The sequence below is a fragment of the Columba livia genome, chromosome 4 (genome assembly GCF_036013475.1).
Source record: "Columba livia isolate bColLiv1 breed racing homer chromosome 4, bColLiv1.pat.W.v2, whole genome shotgun sequence".
NCBI classification, from domain to species: Eukaryota; Metazoa; Chordata; class Aves; order Columbiformes; family Columbidae; genus Columba; species Columba livia.
In genome coordinates, this window is record NC_088605.1 from 55,910,448 (window position 1) to 55,928,512 (window position 18,065).

Genomic DNA, 18,065 nt, shown 5'->3' on the forward strand with positions numbered 1-18,065 from the left:
AGTTAAGCAGTGTTTTAGGATTCTTCCATATATGTACACATATGCAACCCAAATGTATCTGGATTTTTAGTTTTTGTAGGAAGCAGAATACTGAATGTAACATGATGATTCCAGTCCAGCATCCTGAATGCTTTCATCTGTAATGTCAAAATGGTTGTGGATAGTGCAATGCTAACCTTAACCCTAGGGTTATTGTCCAGCTGATTGTAGGCATTAGGACAAGTGGCAAATCCTGACTTTGTCTAAAAGATTTCTGAGTCGGAGGGAATCTTTCTCTGTGTGTATTTCCATGTCACCTGATCTCTGGAACAGATTCTCAGTATTGCTATAATAGAAGTTTGCTTTGAGAGAGAAAGGAAAGTTTGGGTTTTTTTTAAATCTAAAACTTTACAATGAAGTATTTTATAAAGCAATTTACAAAATTCTCTAGCTTGTAGTGACAATAGCTAGATTTATATTGATATAGGACAATGTTTCCAAACAGATTTGAGTATGTTTGCATGCATGCCAAGAGAAGTAGTAGAACACACTCTATTATTACATTTCATTAGAAAAAATCCACCTGCATGGAGGGACCACATAAATGTCCATTACTTTGATGTTTTGTTTAATTATAAAATGTTCACTTGAATTTACTGACATCCAGGCGGGGGAGGGCAGTGGAATATTTGGAGAATTGAGGGCACTGTAAAATGAGGGATTAATAAATGGTTGCTAGTGTTACATTAACAAACATTTGAAATACTCTGCATTAAGGTTGATGTATTCAAACAGCACTACCCTTTCTTCTGTGCAACACCCTGCATTAAATACAGCAATAACTCAACAGGACCAGTTAGAGAAGCTCATTTTACTTTGGATCATTTTGTAGTAAACAAAGATGCCCTATCTAATCCTTGTGTGGCAAGAAGTCTCTTGTCAGCTTGTCACAGAAATAAACTTTTTTCAAATGTGACTCTTTATTTGTGGTCAACCCAGGTATTTCTTGTAACAATAATGAAGTAGAGGATTAGATTAAGGCAAAGTTCTCTCCAAGGAGAACTAGCTATTTTTACGTCGATAGTCAGAGTTTTCTTAACCATTTATTTCAAACCCCACAGTAGTTGGAGGGCAAACATGTAACTGAATTTGGAATTGAAGATCAAATATTTGATTAAACAAAATGGTAATTTCCTGAATCTTCTGCAACCAAGGTGTAAGGAAAAACAATCTCCCCACATTCAGTTATCACATATATCATAATGGAAACATATGTGGCTTCAGTAGTTTATGAGTTTAGGTCAAAAAAAGGAGATTTCTATTCAGAAATACAGTCTACCACAGTCATAAGTAAACAAGTTGTATAATGCTACTAATGAACAGTTTGATTAATAACTGTTTTCCATTTGCCCACGGTACCAGTCCTGAAACTGTTCCATCACTGCCTATTTATTTTCTATGGGCATAATATCATATTGTGTTGTATTTTGTTACAATATGATGGATGAAAACTGTTAAAAGAGTGGGAGTCAATCATTAAGCTACACCTTTTAAACAAAGATCAGGTCTATTCTTTGATTAACAAGACTGCTGTAACATTTATACATAGTACACTCTTACATTTTGATTATATTTCTGGTTCCTTTTCTTCCCTTGCAAGCTAGAAGTTCTTGGCAAAGCTGAATATATAGAATAAATATAAACCACACTGCAGAGAGAGAGAGAGGAGAAAATGATTTAATGCAATAATGATTTTAGCTATACACAAGACATCCCTTTTTTGTCTCGATTTGTTAAATTACCTGACGTCTGCATGTGTAATTTAAACAAAATTTTGTTCTCTAGTCTTTCTTCCTTTTGAGCTATCTTCTCAAGGAGAAGGATGATAAATGGAAACATAAACATAGCATGAGAATGTGAACTAGTTCCCAAACATTTCAGTGGTTTTTATAAACAACTGGTCATTGTTACCTTTTGCTGGATTACAGTTTCCTTTAGAACAACAGTGCTCTTCAGCTGCATTACAAAGTTGATTGTAAATGTTTTCACATAGTTGCTTAAAGAGTTTAATGTTTAAATAATGGTTATATAATTATACATTGTTTAAACAATTAGCTTTTAGGTCTAGCAATAAGCTCACATTTTATACACATGCTACCACAAATGATAATGAAACTGCATTTTAAAGATACAAACTGACCTTAGAGTGAGCAACCACAGTGTAGGGACATCTGTTTCAATTTTAAAAATTCATTTTTAACATGCTCATTTTCATTTTGAACATGAACAGTGATTCCCACTGGTCTCTTGGTCATCCTGTGAATACGGACATGGTCAGAACCTAGTTTGTCTCCTTCTGAACCCCATTTTCAGCATCCTTAGTGCATTGTGTGCCCCCTTCCCTGCGCTAAGTGCCAGCTTGCATCTCGCTGGCCTGAGCAGGCACAAAGGCTTGTCTGAAGCTTGAACTGGAGTGCCTTGGAGGGGTAGGATTAACCTCATAGCATGTTAGCTGTCCCCTAAGACATCCTGGCAGCAGTTGATTTATATTTTGAAACAATCGAAATAACAACAATTGACACAATAAATTAAGATTCTGCTTGGTGTTTTGAAAAGTCTCCTAATATTTTATGTGCACTGTTTTTCCTTACATAGTGATTTGATAGCCTTTTAAAAATAACATAGAACTGCTTTTTTAGTCTTCTTGAACTGCATTCATACAGTTATTAAATTAGGAATTTTTTAGTTTAATACAGTAGCAGAAAGTCTAACAAAAAAAATCACTCTTTAAAAGTTAAATACATTTTATCTGTTTTATAGGAGCCCTAAACATTCTGTGTGATTTCAGAAATCGTATTTTATACCCATAGCACATTTTAATTTTAGATACTGTACTTCTTTATTGACTTTCTAATTTATACAATTTTTGTTTCTTTGTCAAAACATTTAATTATATCATGTCTTGAAGGTGTAAAGCTGTCAAATAAATCAGAGGCTCAGTATAAACATTTGGTGAATTGCTTTTGCTACCATACTGTAGTTGTTACTGGGCAGTTAGTGGAACTTTTTTTAAAGCATTTACTCAGCAGGTACAGGACAACACTGGTACAATGAATTGCTGATTGCTTGTAAAACAGCAGGTAGTAATGCCCTCACTCTTTGTAATTCTGCTTTGTAAAATAAAGTGGCAGGATAGCGTGGCAGAGAAAGTGAATGCGCAGCGAATATGTTTCCTGCCTAAGAGCTGCTGGAGATTGCCAATCCCATTTCCAAAAAAAAAAAAAAAAAAAGAAAAGGTAAAATTGTTGCCATTTTCCATAGCACAAAAAATTAAGTTCCAACTGCTAAAGGTGACACACCGTGTTCACGCTTTAAAAAGCTGGCAACATGGGCAACAAATATAGAAAATGCAAATACTAGATTTCTTTATGAAGGCCTTAATATTTATATTTTTAAAAACCAAGCAAAACAACAAACCAACAATTTGCAAGCATCTTTAAAATATTTAAACTTCTTATGAAAAGAGAAATGTCTTCTAAGGCGTATTTTTAACCAATATTTTGTTCTCCTGTTATTACAAACTACAGGCTCCCCAACGTGGGGTTTGGATGAACTAAATTAGTTCTACTTTGAAGCTTTTCTTTTCTCCCCCTTTCAAAGTGAATGGGGAGGCCCTTGAATGAAAGCTGCTTTTCATTAGTGCCCCTACATACCTATTTGAAAGGAAGAGCTCTTTTAGCACATACAAACACTGGAGTAAAGGAAAGCTTCCTTTTTCTACCAGAAGACCATCGGCTAAACAGCTCCTCGCTTCTCTTTCCAGTCAGGTGGTTTCCAATCAGAGTTAATTACTCCAGTCATTTATTCTAATCACCCTCTTCGTATGGCCAGCAGTACTCTGTCACGGGGTGGCATCGTTTGAAGCCAGTTAGGTTTGAAAGCCACTGCAGGGTACTTGAGGCTCATTAGCGAGGCCTCTCCATGCCTGGCTCTGGATCTGCTCCCTGATTAACTCCCCGTGCCCCACCGCCGCCCCCTCCCCTCCTCCAGCCACAATTAACTCTTGCCTCGCTGCTTGCCTTTTGCTTGCGCCGGGACAGGCGCGTCTGGCTGCGCCTTCTTTCAAAACAGAGCAAGCTCCTAGTCGCAAACGCACATGAATCGCGTCGTTCTGGCGAAACGCAAGTGCGTTTTCCCGCTGTGCAGAAATGGCGTTTTTCCTTTTTTTTTTTTTTCCTCCTTGCAAAGAACGAGTGGCTGCGGCAGTGATTTTTTTTTTGTTGTTGTTTTGTTTTGTTAGGGCTTTTTGGGTTTTGTTTGTTTTTGTTTTCTTGCAAAGAACGAGTGGCTGCGGCAGTGATTTCCTGCAGCACTGTCCCGGCCGTCGGGCGGGGAAGCTCCGTCGGCGGCCCGGCCCCAGCTCCCGCCGCATCGCGTCGCATCGCATCGCCGCCCGGGCCTGTCGGCCCTGGGGGGTTGGTCCTGTCCCCTCCCAAATGAGTCCCTGGCCTGTAGCTCGGAATCCGGCCGGTTACAAGCTTGATGTGGCTTTCCCTCGCCCGCCCTCCCATGCTGAAAAAATATTTCTTTGCTATTAGGCAGAGACCTGGCATTAAAAATCAAAACAAAATCCTTAGAAAATTGAAAATACAGACTTACCAGACTGTCTAAAAACGGTATTAATTTCTCTTATGTTCTGCAGATAGCAACTTCAGACTTAGGTTGTAGAGGTTGGAGCAGGTATGTAGTGCTCTATTGTGTGGTTGTGATGGTGAGGAACCACCGGGACCTTCAGCATTCCTGGCTAAGATCAGGCTGTTGTGGCTCTGAACAACCGTGACTTTGAGACAAAGACTTGGTAGTATCCTTGTGCTTATCTTACTCTGAATAAAAACACTTGCATGCCACAGGCATTGGATTTTAATAAATTAACTGTTGGTGTTACCCTTGGTCAGAATAGGTAGTTTTATTAGAACTTTAGTTGAATAAAACCTTGCAGTTTCATTGTTGCTACTTAAAAACTTTGTGTAACATTGTGTTGGTTTTTATAATTTTTTTTGGTATTTTTTAGAACTTGTTCTTATAGTGGCAAATAATGTTCTAGATTGGTTGCTTGCTTCTTTATCCTCTCAAGAGCAAGAGCTGTCTCTGAGAGTTCAGCCTCTGAACTAAGTGATAATTTGGAAGATGAGAGTTGAATACTGTTCTATTGCAGTATGTTTTAATTTTATTTCTAAATTATGGGTGGTTTAGGCTATTGTCTGTGAAGAAAAATATATCTTATTGATACAATGGAAAATTCTAGGTTTTTCTAGCATCTTATTTAGCATATAACTGGAAAAAAATAATTAATTGAAATGTTACTAAATCACCATATGTTTTTTTTAGCATATAACCTCTATAAGTTAATAGTATTCCTCTCCTACACCTTCCCCACTAACACGGTTCATAGCAGAGTAATATAAAGGTTATGAAAAGTTTGCTCTCAACTGGCTACAGAATGTCTGTTGCACTTGGAGGTGTTTATGCCTTGATTTCCTGAGCATGCTTAATATACTCAATATATACTTGTTGTGTACAGCTGTCACAGTGGAAATTTGAAGCAGTTTAGGTGAAATAAGGGAATAAAATCTAGAACAAATTAAACTAGCTATAAGAAGGCATTATGAGAAAAACTAGTTGAAACTCAACATGTGATGTGTGGTGAAATAAGAATAAAAGAGATTTCACGTTTTCTAAGGACGGACATTTTAAGAAATAATTTACAAATATGATCCATTTTCAGGTTTTTTTTCTTTCAAGCATTGAACCTGACTCCTAAGAGCTCTTTGTTCTTTTACAAACTCCAGCACTAGGCAAACTGCTCCCACAGAGTGCAAGACAGCCCAGGGGATCCACTGGGATGGGGTAAGACAAACAGTCAAGGCAGGGGCAGCATCTTCCTTAATCATAAGATTGTAAGTGCTTGTCCTAAGGTATTTGATAGAAGGTGATCCACCCTGGAGCTTGCTTAGCAAGCATGCCAGAACAATATGTTAAATGAGAAGAAGCTGCTGTGTTTGGGCAAGTTTGCAAAGAGCATTTCTTTTTCCAAGGAGCATCTTCCACAATCTTTTTTTTTTTTTTTTTTCTTCTTAAATGCCAAACTTGGAAGCTGATAGTGGCCTTGATGCACAAATTCTCCCTTTCTCTGTCATTGTTAAAGTCAAATAATGATTATCCCTTGTCATTCCAGTTACATAACAGCTTTAAGGAGTCTGGTGTCCTCGCCAAACATACCTTGTATTGTCATCCGAAGCAACGACTCAGAGCATCTTTATAAAAGATCAGGACTTCATTGTTCATAATCATCGCAAGGAATCAAATCCTGTGCTTATCTATGTGTATTTGCCCCACAGTGGGTTACACATTTATGCCATGTGATGATATAGTGCTGTTTCCTATTTTTGTAACTGTTTGATTTATTCAGATACGATACCCTAATAGCCTTTGTAAATCTTGCATTCTCTTCCCCAAAAGCTCTTGAACACTTCCTATTCTGTGAATTAGCAGACAAGTCCAATAACAAGATTAAAATTACTTGTCTGCCTGACTTGCATCTAAACCGTGGTTTAAATTTTAAATTCCTTGACCTTTTATCATGCCATTTCCTAAACAATTTTTTTCTGTAACATTTTTCCACCCTGAACTGGCTTCAAAGACAAACTAGATAGTCTCTACAACTCTTCTGAGATATTTGCTTGTGCTATCTGCAGTGATTTGCAGACCATGTGTTTGCAACCATTTCTGTCTCCTCTTACATGCGTGCTAATACTTGTTGATCATCACAGTTGTTGTGAATTGCATATACAACTGGCACATCAAAGCACAGCATAAATGCTGCAAGCTGTTGAAACAGTGCAAAAATAAAGCAACAGGCAACTTTTGGGGATTACAGAATAAATCAGAAAGAAGAAATGTATGAGCAGATTTAAATGTAGTATATGTTAAAAAAAATCACTAGTTTCTCCCAGTTTGAAATGTATTGTGCTGTCATTAACCAGACAGTATGTATAGGCTTAAACTTAAATTTGAGGATTAAATGAGATGGAAATCTATAGTGCCCAGCCTAATACTTAACATGAAAGCTGTTTGAAGTGTAGTGTTGTCTATGTTCAAGTAAACCTTTTTTTGCGTTTTGATCATGCAAGTTCAGTTCATGTTTCAGACATTTTCTAAAACTTCATAACCTTCACTGTGTTCACTACATTTCACCATACGTTCCATTACAATTATGCTAGCTATGTATTCATTTACTAATAACTAAGCTAAAACCCCACCACTGGGTAAGTGTTCTCCAGTCTTCAGGTGATCTCCACTTTTCTGAATTTCAGAGTTTGGCCTGTTTCTAGCTTCAGTGAAAAAGCTTGTTCACCCTCAAAGGCGAGCAAATTTTACATGCTTTCAAGTTTTGTAGTGTGTGTTTTGCACCTCTCTCTTAATGCGAAAGAATCTGTAACATTAAAAGGTGAATCTCTGTTTACCATGACAAATGCCCTTTTGGAAGTGTGTAGTACTTTGACCTTTCAGTTTGTCTTTGGCTCATACTTGATATTTGAAGCAACTGTGATTGTGTTGACAAGGGTCAAGGAGATGCCATGGAGAAGTCCCTTAGTTAGCAGTATGCGAGTTAGCTGCAGTGTTAGAAGCAGTAAGCTGTGTTAACCTTCTGAGAGGAAAGACATGTTCAGCAGCATGGAATGCTAACACGATTGCACAGCCTCACTGCCAGCTCCATCAGTACATGGCACTGTGTTGTGAAATGCCGTCATATCTTGTGGGATTTTGCTGTTTGTTTGTTTGGGTTTTTTTAAATACAAAACTTCATTTAAACTAATTTGACTGGGCCAACTGTCAGCCGTGTGGTTAACTGCCTGTGCTTCCATGCGTAATAGGTTCCAGATTCAGGCTGTCAGTCTTCATGCAAACAAGTGCTGGAGGAACGGGGAAAAGAATTGCTGAACTTCAGGGAGGAGGGAGCTTCCTGCCTCCTTTTGGTGCTGTGTGGGAGGATTTTCAAAGGGGATTTTCCTTCATTGTCTTGGCCTCCTGATATTACTGATTCTTCTGGAGGAGAGAATTCTCTAACAACATAGCAGACATTTTTAAATGTGGACAAAAAAACGCAGGGGCGGGGTGGGGGAAGGTGGAAGTGGTGAAGAAATCAGCAACACCTCCTGGTGTTGTAAATTCTTCCTTTTAGCCATGTTTGTATTAATAAATGCTTATAGTCTAACCAGTTGTGGTTATATTTTCTGTGGGTCTCTGGGGAAGGACAAGTGGAGGCCATATGCATCAGTATTATAATAGTTATAAATAATGATAGCCATTTGTGTGATTACACAACTGTAATTAATTATGGCGCTTATATATATTATTTTTCATGTAGAGCAATTTCATAAAGACCTCCTGATCATTTTTTGTTTCTATCACAATCCTTCTGTCTCTTTTATATCTGTGGCTGAGAAGAAATCAGACAAATTAGGAAGGGGCCATTCTTAGGATGCCTTTTGAAAAGCATCTGTACGTTTATGGGAGCCAGTTGGCTGAGACAGGTTTTGCCTACTCTTTTTTGCAATGAGGACGGTAGTATGGTCACAGCCATGCCTGGTGGAATATGTGAACAAGTGAGGTAAGCCAACATGTGAATTTATAGTTGATTAACTGTTGAGTACCAGTGCGCACGCTCAATAGAAAGGATATACCTGTATGCAAATCAGCCTTTATTCAGCAGTGCAACATTGTAACTACACTGCTTTGGGACCCACCTTGGCTTTTTTTAACCTGGTTTCAGTTTCTCTGCACTATGGTGTTGTCCATGGAAGTTTGTATTTAAAGTCTAGCTCTCCAAATGTTCCAACAGCCGTATACTTGTGTTGTCTTCTGACGCGTAACTTTGGAGTTCCTGCAAAGCAGGATGCTTTACTTCTCCTTTCCGAGTTGTTCTACTATGAAGTCTGTGGAATTGCTCACATGAGTGAAGATAAACATCTGTGTAAATGTTTTCACTTTTGGCTCCTAAGGTAGATGTCTAAACTTTGAAACTTAACAATAAAAATGCAACATTTGCTCTCTTTATCTATGTACTGTTCATAGTAAATTGTAGCAGTTTTGCTTTAAAAATATTGCTCTTAAATTTGCAGATTATCGTGGATATACTAAGAAATATTTTTTAAGGGTAATCACTGTCCTTTGTCAAAAGAATAGCCAAGAATGCCCCAAGGCAAGTTTTCATATTCACCTCACTTTTTCATGGACATTTCAGTTGAGTTTAAAGCCAAATTTCAAAGGAAATGTAGCTTTCACTTTATAAAATACATAACAGCTGTCTGACCTGTCCATTTAAACTACAAAATAACAGTTGGAGACTGAATAGAGAAATCGCCAAAAGATGCAAAAGTGCTTGAGATTTTTAGCTAAACATGCTGCTAATTAGCTCTTGTTTTGGTAATAGTTACATAAATTCAGGTCAGAGTTTGAGTCATTAGGTTGCAAAACGTTTTTCTTTGTTTATGTGCTGCTTATGCAGAGTATAGCTTCCCACAAAAATCTGTTTCATTAAGTTACACTATTACACAAATTTTCTCTTTTGTCATTACTTAGTACCTTGTTGTTAAATACAGAGAATAAGAAGGAGCAGAGGAAGGGGAGTTTATCTTTCAGAGATTTCCTATGTGTGAGCTCCTTCTCAGGTTGTCAATATCCTTTGCTCTATAAGATCAGCCTTCTTGTGAGAAATATCTCAGTTAAATCTTTTTACTAAGATTATATAATTCAGAGTTATTTTTCTATTTTATCCTGCTGTTGGTAATCAAGTAGAGAAATAAAATGCTAACTTTGATTATAACAGTAATGAAGAATACACTGGCAGTGCACTTCTGGGCAGGAGTTTAAAATAAAGTAGACGTGCGTACAAAAGAAAAAAATAAGGAAAAATGAGATAGTTCTTTTAACTTAAGCTGTAAAGTAATTGCTTGCTTTCTGAAGTATTTCATGTTCAAAACAAGTTGCAAAATACAGTAAATTAAACTATGCACGTTTGCTCTAGCAATCTGCTTGGAAGAGTTATTTAGCAAGTTAGAAACCACCGATTATGTAAATAGTTTTGGTGTCTGTTTCATGCTTTTGAAATTTATATTACCTCATCGAGAACTCGGAGTTTTTTTTCCGTAGTACATCTGCTGTCCTCTTCCTCCTTCTCCTGATATCTTCAAAGCAGGCTTGAATTCAGTATCTTTCTAATAGCTTTATATATATATTTATTTATTTTTTTTCCAGATGTCTACCTATTTGACCAAATAGTGTTGCTGGTGAAAGGGTGTTTGCTAATTTACTTCTAAATTCTAGTGATTACTGAGCAAACTCAAAAGATAAAGCCAGCATTTCAAGAGTTAATATGTTATTAGGAGGACAGGAAATCTGGCAGCTATTGCAGAAACTAGACCGAATGGTGCACACAAACAATTTGTCAGTCTTGGTAAATGTGAATAGCTTTCCCCAAAGTGGCTGCTTTTGCTTTGTTTGAACAGCCTAAACTTTTCCTTTTTGGACTTTAAATCTTAGAAGTGAAATGTGATCCACATATTGAATCAAAATCATTTAATTCAAAACATATTTTGATTGGAACAAAGTTGACATGGAAAGAAACTCTAGAATAAAAAAAGTTGAAAGGACTTTCTATCATATATTTAGCAGGAAAATTTGAAACAGTTCTAATTAGGCTGAAAAACCCAGCCTTCTTCATTGTAACATACAAAGGTCATATATCAATGTTAGGGCAGCATTACGAACTAGTGTCTGAAAGCCTACACATGCAAGCATAATTCTAGTTATTTGGTTTTGTAGGGTTTGGGTTTTATTTAAAAGTACATGCACACGCATACTTCCAAGCCAGAACATGTGCTTAAAGTAGTTACCTGGTACTGCGGTTATGCTGATGCTTTGGTGTGTTCAAGAAGAATATTTTTCACATCAAAATTGTATTTGTGGTAAAAATGTGTAAAAACCTAATTCATGCTTTTCTGTTCATAAATAAATGTTTTTCAAATGGAACAGAAGAGACTCAATTATTTTAAGTGCTTCAAAGAAAATTCCACACTTGAAAAAGGAATTAAAATATTTAGCCCATTAAAGGTAATAGGCAATTATTTGTACTTGAGAATTGTAACTTCTTACTTGCTGATGCAGTATATTCCTGGCTATTTTTTTTTAATTGGGTGAATAGGAAAGATTATTCATGTATGAGAAACAGACACAAATCTTGATTCCAAGGGTATAATATTGTTTGGGGGAAATGCATCATAATAAATGGTTAGAGCATTTATACTGGAAGAAAGGAAGAATCTTTTCTAACCTCCTAGTTTTATGTTTTTGTTGTTCCAGCCGTGTTTTACTGAATCATTTGTATCAGTGTGTAGGTAGTCTTCAGTTGCTAGCAGGAAATTATTCTTTGTTCATTCATTTCAGAAAACAGGGCAGAAAAAGATACACTTAAAATAATGAATTTCAGAGTTGTGCTTGAAGTAGTTTGATTGCACATATTTAGTGACATCAGAATGTGCATTTGAAAAATATTTATGAATAAATGAAAATTCCCTTGTATGATCAAAGCTTCAATTTGTTGATGTGTCTGAAGCTTTTCTACCTTGGGAATGGAGAAATTCAAGTTACTAATAGGTGTTTGTGTTTGACATCTGTATACTGTACTTTTTAGCATATCTCAAGTGTTTTAGTCTCTGCCTAATAGATCTCATTAAAGAAACAGATATCAGCCCCAAGACAGTTTGTCAAAGTTAATATGAGTCCCCGTGGACAGAATTGACAATTTGTGTGTGGCTTTACGTGACGGTCTTTTCATGGTCTTGTTTGATCCTTAACAATTGGGCATTAGTCACTGATTTATTTTACAATAACTCAATAGGATTGAATATTACTGTATTATGCTGGCCATTTCAGAGGATTTTCTTGTTTTGCACATTTTCCTCGGAGCACACAGTAAATGATGTACTGGGTCTGCTGTGGGAGTGGTAACAATTGATTGGTTTGCTTTAAGAGCAGCATGGGAAGGGTGTTAGTATCCCATTGCTGCATGCCGTATTTAACTTGAGCCTTAATGAGCACTGACTGTCCTAGACACTTAAGTATCCTTGGTTTAGTTTTGCAAGAGGTAAATGCTAACAGTAACTTTTTTTTAAAAAAATCCTTTTGAAAATGGGATAATTGTGCAAATTGGAACTATTCCACTTCTCAGATTTTTTTTTTTTTTTTTTTTTTTAAAGTCAGTGCCCCTACTTACATAGTATATACCAGTGCGGCTGTAAAGTGCATCACACACACTGGAACACTGTGTTGTTTTCCTTGAAAATCTTTATTTTTTTAATCACTATTCAGTCTATTAACTGTTGTTCCTCCGTCAATGGTGGCATAGCGTAAGCAACCAACCAAGAGCTTAACTGTGAACCTGGAATGACAGGCAGGCTTATTTATCATTTGAATTTGTGTGCTATATTTGGTCTGTCCTTCAGTGTTCTGAGTATTGATGCTGACTGTAGTCATTTTTCGTTTAGCCCTTGTGTTTGTGGTTTAGCAAATAAGAAAGAAGATTTAAATGGTCTGATGTGGGAAAAAAATAAAATCATCTACTTTTGAATCTATATAAATTACTAATATAAGATAATTATAATATTAAAAAAGAGAAGTGAATTCAGGATGACTCCCAACCATTCCATGAAATGACAAAGAGTGTTTTAGTTTTGCTTTTTTAACAAAAAGTCACATGTATATATCTGTTAATCTGAGGAGGTTGCAGAGTGATATTCCATAGTTATTAATGTCCAAGTGTTTTATGAGGATAATATGACCCATTACAAATCTAGCTTTTGAAGAAAAGGAAAATATGAACAACTGCTGCATGTACAACCATGTATATATTTAAAAGCTCACAAATCCTTAATGCTATTTTTCCTGACATTAAATAGTTATAGTGATAACAGTAAGTATATTCTAGGATTAAATATTTTTTATCAGGATAGCAAGAAAATTAATTCCTATCATTGTCATTTGCTGAGCCCTGTAGAATTTTATGGCTGCACGTTGTAGTATTATGGACACTCAGGAGACTCCTGACTGGTTTTATCTTATTAAACAATTTTGAAATCATTAATTTTTAATTGGCCTGCTTGTGGTTTTTTATAGTTTTAATTGTGTGTCTGTGTCTAAATGTTGGAGGATTTTTAATTTAAAAAAAAAAAAAAAGGCAAAAAGTAATCAAGAAAAAATCCTATCTAAGCATATATGTTTTAAGGTATTTCCATATGATCATCCAAAGAGATACTATACTGTGTGGTAATTCATTTTAAAGGATGCTCTCAGCAATTCAGTAGCTGGGAATCCTAATAAAAATAATAATAAAAGAAGAATGATATGATGTAAAAGATATGTACAGGTCTTTTCTTGATTGAAAGTTCTAATTAAGTGAATCGAGGAAAATTAACTGAAATTAGCTGTCAGAAATTCACATTTAAATGAGTGATGATCTGGTGTGGCAGTAAACATTTAAATGATATAAATTGCCATTTAAGTGTATGGTTTAATGTTTGTCATGCATTAATATGACATGAGACTGCAGTGACAATCAAGCAGCTTGCTCTAATTTGAACATATTTAGGGCTTTTGTGTGGAGTGCACCACACAAATTAAGACAATTGCTGTTTTTATGTGTCAATTTAAATGTTGTTTTCAGGCATCAGTTAATGAAACAAACCCATCATTTTTTGTGTGCAAATTGCAGAGTGATTTTCTTGGTTTTCAGATTAATTTTCACTTCCTCTGCTCAAAATTAGGAATTTCCTTTCCAAGGAAAATGCCATTAGTTTTGTTAGATGAAGAGAATATCAGACTTTATGTTGTTTCATCTGCTCGTTCAAATAATAAATACATTGTATCTTCTGTATAAAATAGAGAAAGCAAATCCTGCTGGTGATTTAATCCAGATGAATTAACTCTTGAGATGAGAGTGGTTTTTAAGTTATCTTTTAATATATTTGTGCTGTATCTTATACCAAAATGGAAAGATTCATTATTATTTGGATGCTTTTGCCTTGGGGTTTGGATTGTAACTGGATAACAACCTCAGAGAAGTGGCTTAATCATTCAGCATAGTACTGTTTCTGTATACATGTGTATAAAAGATATATACAAGAAATGCGTAAAAGTAATAGCAAGTTTATATTCCAGCATCTTAAATAATTTGTACCCTAACCTCCCTACTTAGTTGAGATTCCCCAAGTCTATCAATCTTCTGTCTGTCTGTCAGAATCAGATTATCATGCTGTTATTATTCACTGTGCAGATCACACAGAGAAGCACAACTTCATCACGAGTGTTCATAAAATCACAGCCTGGCTGTCCATAAATGCTTTCCACTTGCTGCCTTTTTCTTATTCTCGCTATTAGAGTTTAAAAAGCAAGGACTTATGATCAGCAGAATTAGAGCAGGGTTAGTCACGAGACTGACATCTGTCACAGGGCCCACCTTTTGTTTTGGATAGAATGTCTAAAATGCTGTTATGACTTCTGTCCTTGCTAAGAGAATTTTGTACACTATTAAAAAAAAATGATTCTATTATTGCTAAATGATAACTATCTGGCAAACTCAAGTTTATGTATTTTGTGCGTGTGTGTTTTTTTACAGGCATTAGAAAGTGAGTTTGTTTCCTGCCAGCTTCACCAGTGGATTGATCTGATTTTTGGCTACAAACAGCAAGGGCCAGAGGCTGTTAGGTCCCTGAATGTATTCTACTATTTGACTTACGAAGGAGCTGTTAATTTAAATTCAATAACGGATCCAGTATTGAGAGAGGTAAGTTTGTACTTTGAATTTAGGAAAAGAAATCTTTGTTAACCGCTGCAGTGTTGGAAGTATAAAGGCTCCTCGTTGTTCAGGGCTACCAACGAATGTTCAAATCCTTGCGTTCCCTTGTGGTTTGTCTAGAGGCCAGTCAAACGCAAAGTACCTGAACCAGTCATCACAGCATGCAAAATTAAGAGAACGAGCATTCAAGTTGTTCTTAAACTTTGTGCACCTTGATTCATGCAAACTGGATGTGAGTACAAAAGTGAATGTTCAAGGATTGCTTCAGTGGCTGAAGGCAATCATTTTGTTCACTAATGCTGGATCTTAATGGCAGAGGACAGTAAGCAGCCTTGATTGGACTTGCACTTTTGAATTAACTAAGCTACAGTTTTAGCACTTATCTTTTAATGAAATCCTGCATATGTACTGCACATCAAACACTGTAGTTTTGTAGATTCCATTATTTTTGTTTGGATTGCTATCAGATTGATAGTAACTTGTCCTGTATTTTTCATATGCAGAAGTAAACATTTAAACATTGGAAAGATCAGTACTCTCACTCAGACTCAGAACCATTCAGAAAAATCTGTTTGCTAAAGTATCCTTTAGGATATTGTGGGCTTAAAGAATCCTCCCTTCTCCCTTTTTTTAAACAGCTGTTTAAAAAAAATAAAGGTGGTGTGGGTGGTTAAAACTGATTTTTTATTTGGTTTACATCCTCTGTTCAGGCAGTACATTGGTATCAAGTATAGTTACAAGTGTATTAATTATAGAATAAATGTAACTGGTACTTTGTTATGAAATATTCTAGGTCCCTGAGAACAAATAAATATGAATGCTATGAACAATTTCATTTAAAAGGGTGGCTATATGTATACCTGCAGGAAATATATGTGTGGATTGAATGAAAAGAATGAAGAGATTTCTGTTTACAAATGTTAGGTTTGAAGTTCACTGTAGAATTCTGGGATAACGGAAGTTTTTGTCATTTATTGCTTATTGAAAGAAGGCCTGAGAAGTAAGCAATTATTATTTAAACAATACTATTTTTTTCCTGTACATACTGGCCATCTGACTGTTGGGGCACCATGACAGCCTCTGTAGGGAAATCATGTTGTAGCAACTTTGTGGGTTGTAGCTGGCTTGTGGGTGCAGTGGAAAGGTTTGGGGGGTGCACAGGGCATGTATGGGCACACAGGGATTGACTTAAGTCATGAAAGCAATGACTAGGTGCCATCATTACACGGGTTGCCATCAGTCTGCAGACTGAGTCTTGGTCCATTTTGAACTAAAATACAAATGTTGCACATAAATATCCTTAATTGATCTAAGAAATGAGATACTGGAACTCTTGGCTTTTAAGAAAAAATGTCATAATCTGGGTTTGAAACAGTTATTGACCCAAGGGTACTTGATGATACTGTTCACCCTGTCATGTTGTCATTTCTTTGATAATGTTTGTCCACTGTACACTGACAAGAAAATACTCTTACTTGAAAGAGTATTTATTAGATCCTTGAAGTGCTGGGTTTAAGTGTGAGCTGAAAAATAGACTGGGCATTGTGTGTGATTAATGTCAGTTCAGGCTTTATTCTTAATTTTGGTATTAAAAGATCATTTATTAAACTCATACTTGGAGTAATACTAGTCAAAATAGCAGCCGGTCACGCAGAATTTTTATGTAGTTTTAAATTTTTCTAGAACAGTTCTATTATCAGTTTAACTGTGATCTGTTCTACTTGAGTTGTGGCCTGAAAAAAAGTAATTTGAGACCGGGGAAGGTAGAAATCTGTCTGGAAGTGTGGATCATCTCAGTTAGAGGAACATTCGTTTTGAACATATTAATATATGTATGTAATATATGTAACATATTAATATATGTTACAAAATATTTTTATTTTGGCTTTTTTTTGTTGTACTTCACTACAATGTTTCTTATTTTTGAGTTCTATACTGCCTGAGCTGAGTGGCATATAAAAACAAAAACAGGAGAGGGAGAATAATAGTGTTGTTCAGTTCATAATGAGGGAGTAGCTTAGCGGAAGAAGAATTTCAAACCACTACTGATGGTGTCAAAACTACAAACTGATGAATGCAGGCAGCAGAATGAATGGTATCTTGTAGCACTTTCATTCTGTGTTACTTGAAGACTGGCCCAATGGAATATTTTTACTTACTATTTTAAAGTAGGTTATTAGAACAGTAAAAAGATTCCTCTTTAGTTAGGTATCCCTAGCTATTTACTTGTATTTTGTAAAGGATAGTTCTGTATTATGTAAATGTGTTTGTGTAATTTGAAATGGTACATATGATCAGCTCTGATATGATATTGACAGTGCAGAGATTTAATGAGTAACATCACCAATGGTGAGTTATTCTGTTTTTACTTATGAGTAGAGATGAAAGTAATAAAAAATCTGGTTGTGTGTATATCTATGTGCATAATCATTCTATATCTATGTGCTAAATGAATTTATCATGCACCTTTGACAGTCTTACCTTCTTCCTGCTTACTAATCCATCTCCCTGAGGACCTGCACTAACATTCTGTACTGCCAAGCAGCTTCAATCAGCATTTATTTTTCTCCTTCAGTCAGCTTGCCAGAAAATATTTCTTGTTTTCTTCACCAAATTCCTGTTTAGAGGCCAAATGAGTTTCTGATCTGGACAATTAATGGTATTTTTAGGCAGGCATGACAACATAGATTTAGTATCTTTTTATTAGGCAACTATTAAACCGGAAATTTTAGTCTGAATTTCTTGGTTTCAAAAAGGATGCTTTTGGCTTTCTCCTCTCAGTAATGCTCAGGGGTTGGATATTTAAATCTTGACAATTGTAGCAGAAAATGTATTTTTGTTTACAAATCTAAAACAAGGAGAAGATTCTGTGTACTGAGAATTCCAAGTTACTAAGGCATAGGTATCATATGGAAATAATAGCATGTGTTTAAACCATGGCAATTTCTCCACATAGATGGTCTATGCTAAGCCTGGACCACAGTAGTAATGAGAAGCCTATGATGCATGTGTTTCTGAAGTATCTTCACAGATAAATGTATGGATATTGGTGACCTAACTCATCAGTAGAGGCCACACACAGAATAATAGTGGAAGGAACTAGGGAGTGGAGGAGGTTAGGTTAATGCAGAATTTCCTTAGGTCTCCTAAATGGCTCCAACTGGCACCTTTATTT

The 18,065-nt window shown here is 36.0% G+C and overlaps 1 protein-coding gene across 6 annotated transcripts in view; it reads left to right on the top strand.

Annotated features, from left to right (window-relative positions):
- Positions 1–18,065, top strand: part of LRBA (LPS responsive beige-like anchor protein) — a 409,013-nt gene that overhangs the window by 334,414 nt on the left and 56,534 nt on the right. For all 6 annotated transcript variants that reach the window (XM_065061876.1, XM_065061878.1, XM_065061877.1 and 3 more), the window contains one exon: positions 14,711–14,878. In XM_065061876.1, coding sequence (XP_064917948.1) covers positions 14,711–14,878 — 168 coding nt within the window. The remainder of the gene's footprint in view (positions 1–14,710; positions 14,879–18,065) is intronic.